General features: G+C 39.5%; 1 protein-coding gene across 1 annotated transcript; it reads left to right on the top strand.

Annotated features, from left to right (window-relative positions):
- The first annotated feature begins 393 nt into the window (after positions 1 to 393).
- LOC147897767 (pathogenesis-related protein 1A/1B-like) lies at positions 394 to 906 on the top strand. Its single transcript, XM_087380120.1, has one exon. It carries the CDS (start codon positions 394 to 396, stop codon positions 904 to 906), a length of 513 nt encoding a protein of 170 aa, XP_087236246.1.
- The last annotated feature ends 6,431 nt before the right edge of the window (positions 907 to 7,337 follow it).

Below are 7,337 nucleotides of genomic sequence, written 5' to 3'. Positions count from 1 at the left end.
AAGATGTTTTGGCCTTGAACATTAATGCTACATGGTTATCGCGTGATACATTAGTTTACTTTCTTGTGCGACCTTCATGGCAGCAAAGATTTACTTACGACATAAGTGAAGTGCGGACTGTTATAAAAGTGCGTTTCCCGTACTGCCAGATTTTGGCATGGGTCGGGTGTTAGGCGGACCAAGTCGGGGTTGGAGGCAACCTTTACAAGCTTTAGCCTATAAATACAAGAAGGAGGAGCTTTATCCTGCAAGCTTCTAAACCGTCCAGAGTCTAAAATCCATTGCCTATCATTCACCAACCGCGGACAATCATGAACACTCTCACAAGCGCATGGTGTTTCTTGTTGCTCGTCCTCCATGTTGGTGAGTTATTAGTGCATAAGCAATTCCGTTATGGCTCCTTGCTGCTTGCTTGATGAGCCCTTTGCTTTAAGTTTGCTGACGTTGAATGTCACGGCCGCAGTTGTGGCGATGGCCTCAGCGACCACTCTGAATGCGGTCAACAACGCCGGCTCAACACTGTGTGTCAAATACTGGGTACCGAACGAGGAGATCGGGGGCGGGTGCAGGGAGCTTCCAGCTCTACAAGGGCTGGAATCAGTGTGGAGTGTGGGAACCACGCCCATGTGGGAAGGAGCAACCATGTGGGCGATTCCAGGGGGCTGCGCTGGACAGGCCTGCAACACAGGGCCTCCAAGCGGGGTGACACAGTTCGAGATCACAGTCGCAGGCTCTGGCAACAATGACTACTACGACGTCTCCGTGCAGGCGGGCTTCAACCTGGGCCTCAAGGTCGCTCCCACCAATCCTGCTTGTGCAACAGAGGATTGCCCCGCTCCGGGCTGCCAAGGTGGTGTTCTATCCTGTCCCTCCGGCTCCACCGACTACGCCATCATCTTCTCGTGATCCTGCAGGCCGAACATTTTGCTCTCCACTAAAGTATTGCCTTGTATTCGCTCTTTTGGTTTCTTGTAACGATCTACCGCATAATAGATTCACCGCATCCTTAAGGGAGCATTTTGTGAATAGTTACGTGACCACCTTTTGCAATCTTTTCGCTTGCAACTTGCACTCGTGAATTTCAAGATCAGTTCCCCATCAAATTATAACGCATGGTAAAATTTGGACATGTCAAAATTTAAATTAACATCACTACTCCTTGTGGATCTAGAAAGTGTTATCCTTGAGGAATACCTCTAAGTGTTGACAACTTTTTTGTCAAAACTCTCTTGTAAAGTTAATAAACATCCATACATCCATGTACATACACATATGTATATGGTAAGGCTTGGCTAATCAAATATCCTTTATATCTAAACAATTGAGCTAAATTGGGAAAATTTGTCCAATTAATTCCGTACTTCTATCTTTGCATTAATTTTTGTAGTTGTTGTCTTGCCTTTACATAATTTTCTGGTAGTTGCTTGTAGATTTTGGAGTTTCGATCACACTCCATACTATTTTTTGCTTAGTCGTGGAGAAGGAATTTTTTTTGCAAGCATTTTTGGAAATGCCAACAAAATCGATCTTTTTTTTGCAATATCAAACTAGCTCATCTTGTCTAAACATTATGCAAATATAGTAACCCTCTATTTATGAAAATGTTGTACATTAATTAAAGGAATCTTATTATGATCAAACAAAGTATTTAAAAAAAATCCCACTCTTTGTTGACATTGGCAACAAATTTCAGAGAAGAAAGCTCACAAAGTCAATTCCCCTAAAAATATAGCTAGCCTCGAGTTATTAAAGTGTCGTATATTTTCACAAAGTCAATTCCCCTAAAAATATAGCTAGCCTCGAGTAATGAAAGTGTCATATATTTTAAGGAATTATCTTATGATCAAATACAGGCTCTCAAATACAATTCGCCAATAAATATAGCTAGCCTCTATTGATGAAAATGCTATATAGTTGAAGGAATTGTCTTCCTATCGAACACAATAAAGCGTCTCTTTTATCTCTTAAGGAGAAGTTTGGGGGAGGACGATTGGGGACTTCTCCATCGTTGGATTTTAATTAGAGAATATGAACCATCAAATCTAAAATGGACCATTGGTAGTTTCAACATCCTTCGCAACTCTTCTTTTGTGGCTTGTCACTATACCCCTCTACCAAAACCATCCAATGTTTGGCCTACTGATCCAGAAGATCGCGTATGCCGTACTTGAGAAAAAGTGAAAGATCATAAGATTGTGTATGTCTTGAGAGCTCATCATTGAAAGTGCAATCAAGAGGTAAGCTTTCAATTCGTTTCATCAAAGAAAATCCGTATTCTTGCATCGATCATTTGACTAATGAGATTTTTGTATCTTGCCTTTCTAAGCATTACAATCATCAACGATTTGCCCTTTCTCAGCGTTATGATCATCAATGGTTTTCCATTTTGTGGAATCACCCAACCTCAAGAAAATTGCATGCTTCCTCACCCTCATGCCTATTGGCCCGATATTGCAAGATCATCTTCAATTCATCTGCGATGAATCATTGGACCTCTGAGCTCCTCTTCTTGAACCATATCAAAAAGTCTATAAGGGATGCCTCCACAGACTTTGCAGGAAGTTGCGGGGTGCATCATCACCATTACTAGTGGCATGACCGCCTTCTTCGAAATGGTATTTAAAGCATCCTAGGACGATCGAACCAAGACTATCCATGCCTTCAAGATGGCCTTAACATTGAGCCTAGATATTCTTTTGGTGCTTCTTGAGTCATCTTATGCGTCACTCGGGACTCACACCACCATAATGACAGTGGTGGTGTTCGCATTTAACATAGTTGAACGACCCTTGTGGTCGGCTTGGATGGAAAGCACTACTCCTCCTGTGGAATCCATTACAAAGGGATTTATTAAATTTCCTTCAAGGCATCAACATTTTTGTAATGCATAGTTATTGTTTGATTGAGTTTCACTGAAGAGGAGAACATTCCAAGGCGTCCTTTCTTATGTCTACTTTGGCGCTCACTACTACTACTATGGAATCCATCGTATTACCTTAGTATATCTAGTTAGAGCTATAACATCCTTATGCAATAGACACTCGCTCTTTACTAGAGGTTAGGTGTGGTTATCCATACTTTCTCTAGACGTCATACAAGAAAATGTTTCGTCTTAAGTTGTGCAGGAAGGAATAGCAAATACTTAAAACGAAACTCTTTGGTTTGCAAATCAACTTGAAGAACTCATTGATTTTACAATATTGGATGTTCTCTATTTTGCATTTATCATCTTGTTTATAATGATTAAGAAAGAAGAACATACATATCAAAACTGGGATCATGCATTAAATTTTTTGTGGCGAATCTTAATGTTGTGTAGCATCATTGCGGGTAATACTACCAAGAAGAGGGCCTACTACACAAAACATTATGGAAATATAGTAACCCTCTACTTATGAAAATGTTTTACATTTAAAGGAATTTGATTATGATCGAACAAATTAATTTTAAAACATCCCACTCTATGTTGAGATTGGCAAAAAAATTCATAGAAGAAAGCTCACAAAGTTCATTTCCCTAAAAACATAGCTAGCTTAGAGTTATAAAAGTGTTGTATATTTGAAGGAATTATCTTATGATCAAATACAGGCTCTAAATTACAATTCCCCAAAACTAATAGCTAGCCTCTATTGATGAAAATGTTTATACATTTGAAGGATTTGTGTTCCTATCAAACATAATAAAGCATCTATTTAATCTCTTAAGGAAAGGTTTCCGGGGGACGATTAGGGATTCCTCCGTCATTGGATTTTAATTAGAGAATACGGAGCATCGGATCTAAAATGGGCCATTGGCAGTTTCAAGAGGTAAGCTTTCAATTCGTTTCATCAAAGAAAATCCATACTCTCTCATCAATCATTTGCATAATGAGATCCTTGTATCTTGCCTTTCTTAGCATTACAATCATCAATGGTTTGCCCTTTCTCAGTATAACGATCATCAATGATTTTCCATTATGTGGAATCACCCAACGTCAAGAAAATTGAATGCTTGCTTCTGGCCAGATTATCCATTTTGGAATTTTTTTTGCAAGCATTTTTTGAAATGCCAACAAACTCGATCTTTTTTTTGGATTGTCAAACTAGCTCATCTTGTGTAAACATCATGCAAATATAGTAACCCTCTATTTATGAAAATGTTGTACATTTAAAGGAATCAGATTATGATCGAACAAAGTATTAAAAAAAAATCCCACTCTTTGTTGACATTGGCAACAAAACTTGGACAAGAAAGCTCACAAAGTCAATTTCCCTAAAAATATAGCTAGCCTCGAGTTATGAAAGTGTTGTATATTTGAAGGAATTATCTGATGATCAAATACAGGCTCTCAAATACAATTCCCCAATAAATATAGCTAGCCTCTATTGATGAAAATGCCATACATTTGAAGGAATTGTCTTCCTATCGAACACAATAAAGCATCTCTTTTATCTCTTAAGGAGAGGTTTGGGGGAGGACAATTGCGGATTTCTCCATCGTTGGATTTTAATTAGAGAATATGGACCATAAGATCTAAAATGGACCATTGGTAGTTTCAACATCCTTCATGGCTCTTCTTTTGTGGCTTGTCGCTGTATGTTCCTATTCCCCCTCTGCCAAAACCATCCAATGTTTGGCCTGCTGATCCAGAAAACCACATACATCATACCTGAGAAAAAGTGAAAGATCAGAAGATTGTATATGTCTTGAGAGTTCATCATTGAAAGTGCAAGTACAAAATTCAAGAGGTAAGCTTTCAATTCATTTTATCAAAGAAAATTCATACTCTCGCATCCATGGATGTTTTTATCGAAGCTATACTTATATATTAATATAAAATCTTGGCAAAAGTCTATCAAGCTAGTTTTTTTAGTTTCACAACATCTATAGAACATATTACAAATTTATCTATTTTATTTTGAATTTTAAAGAAAAAGTTGTAAATCCTTACGAAACTTTATATTTTTTCTCATAAAAGTTTCAAATCTTGGCGAATTTTTCAAAACTTTATTTTTAGCAAGGCATACAAACTTTCGACACGAATATAAAAGTTTTGCTTCTTAACGAAACTAATAGGAAAAAATCATCCATGCTCGCATCAATCATCTGCCTAATGAGATCCTTGTGTCTTGCCTTTCTAAGCATTATAATAATCAATGGTTTGCACTTTCTTAACATAACGATCATCAACGGTTTTCCATTTTGTGGAATCACCCAACCTCAAGAAAATTGCATGCTTCCTCTGGGCCAATAGCCTCATACCTAGTGGCTCAATATTGCAAGATCGTCTTCAATTCATCTTTGCTGAATCATTGGTTCTCCAAACTCTTCTTCTCAAACCATATATTGAAAACTCTGGTAAGGGATGCCTCTACAAACTTTGCAGGAAGGTGTAGCATGCATCATCATGATTACTAGTGGCATGACCTCCTTCTTGAGAATGGTATGGAAAGCATCCAGGATGAACTAAGACTATGCCTGCCTTCAAGATGGACTTAACACCGAGCCTAGCTATTCTTTGGGTGCTTCTTGAGTCATCTTATGCATCACTTGGCACTCACACCATGTGGGCCATAATGATAGTGGTGGTGGTGTTCACTTCAACATAGTTGAACGACCCTTGCGTGCTTTCTCTCTTTTTCTCTTTTTTCCTCTCTTTTCTTCTTTTTAGCTCTCTTTTTTCCTTCTCTTTTCCCCTCTTTCTTTCTCTTCCTTTCCTCTCTCTTATTTTCTCTTTTTCATCCTCTTTTACCTCTTTTCATAAGCGCATGCATTTGCCTATGCTCATTCATGCATGAGCATATGCTCATATGCTCATGCAGAAGCATAAGCATATGCTTTCTTGCTTCGTCTCTTTTTTCCTATCTTTTTCTCTTGTTTCCTATCTTCGTAATTGTGTAGAGTAAATAATTTTCTTTAGGTAATTAAGTGTCCTTTCATATTGATCCTTTCTGCATTGATATCTTTTATAATTTTCACAAGTGATTAATTGTCTTTTCATAATTTCCTGAGATTGAATTTCATAATTGACTTAAGTAATTAATTGTCTTTCCACTTCTTACTCTTGTTTTTTGTTTTTTGTCTTTGTATTTGTGTCTATGTTTGTCCAATCCTCCCAAATTAGACATGGGATCATGTTGCACTTCTGACGAGTATTAAAACCCTCCTAGGAGGAGACCTCATGATCTATACTCTCCAGTGGACTTTGATTCCACTCAAGCAACATCTCAGGGGTCTACCCGTGTGACTACACCTGGCCCAGCTCCTCTCGGACATAGCACTGCGACTACCCCTCTGGGAACTCTTTTTCTATTAGTCCATGGCTTTGTCGAGAGTCCTGATGAGTTTGTCACACAGAAGAGCGATGCAAAGGCAACGAGATTCTTCTCTCTGCTATTCCCGAGGACTCATCTCTTCCCTCTCCTACAACGATGGCTGTTCATACTCGATAGTCGTCCCCTCTAGCCCCTTCGACTGAGGGGTCATCACCTGGGCATACCCATCATAAGGGAAGGAAGAGTAGGAAGGGTCAAGGCTGCTGTGCTGACTCGAGAGATGTAGATGAGTCACCAGACTCACATCCCTATAGGTTTGCACTTGGTCATGAGACCCAATACCAGTTAGGTCTCTTACCCTATCCCACTCCCTTTGCTACTCCTTGCTCCGTAAGTGCTCGTAGTAATACCCCTTGCTCTAGCTCTACCACTCCCATGACTCCTCCTTTCCTACTCGAGAATCTGTCCTATGAAATCACTAGGGATGGAGAGATAATAGAAAATAAAAAGGGCTCAAGAGTGATGGCCACCATGAGGTGATTGATGAGCCACCACTTCAAGAGAGGCATAGCTACTGACTGGTGGTACTAGGATGGCGAAAAGAAGCAAGCAACCATCGACGAATTGAAAAGAAAATACCCTAACCTCCCAAACTGGGAGTTCAATGCGGATTACATGCAAGAGTGCATGGGTGGGGTCTTGAAGCATCATAGGTCAACCTTGCATAATTCCATTGCAAAGGGGAAGGCTAAACCCAGCTGGGTAGACAAAGCTGATTGGAATTTTTTCAAGTAGTACAGGGACCATCCCAAAACATTAGAGAGTTAGAGGGGGGTTGCGAGGAGACGGTTGGACTCAATAGGTACATTGCACTTTGATGTAGGCGGATGGTTGGCATTCGAGGCAACCGTGGTAGGTCTACTTCTTCTCATTTAATTTATTGTTTTATTTGTTTTATTACGTATTGCATGCACTTTGTCTAACTCTCATAAATTGGGCCCACAGCAAGCTACGATGGGTCACCTTCCCACAGACAAAGAGGCGAGATGCGGATTCCACATAGGAATAAAGTCGTGGTTTATT

The sequence above is a fragment of the Dipteris shenzhenensis genome, chromosome 10 (assembly GCF_047967505.1).
Source record: "Dipteris shenzhenensis isolate YYH24624 ecotype China chromosome 10, Dip_SZ_1.0, whole genome shotgun sequence".
NCBI lineage: Eukaryota > Viridiplantae > Streptophyta > Polypodiopsida > Gleicheniales > Dipteridaceae > Dipteris > Dipteris shenzhenensis.
The sequence above is the reverse complement of the archived record's forward strand: the minus strand, read 5'-3'. Positions and strand labels throughout refer to the sequence as shown.

Excerpts from the sequence above, each read along its gene's own strand:
- LOC147897767 (XM_087380120.1), top strand. The coding sequence starts at position 394 with ATGGCTCCTTGCTGCTTGCTTGATGAGCCCTTTGCTTTAAGTTTGCTG.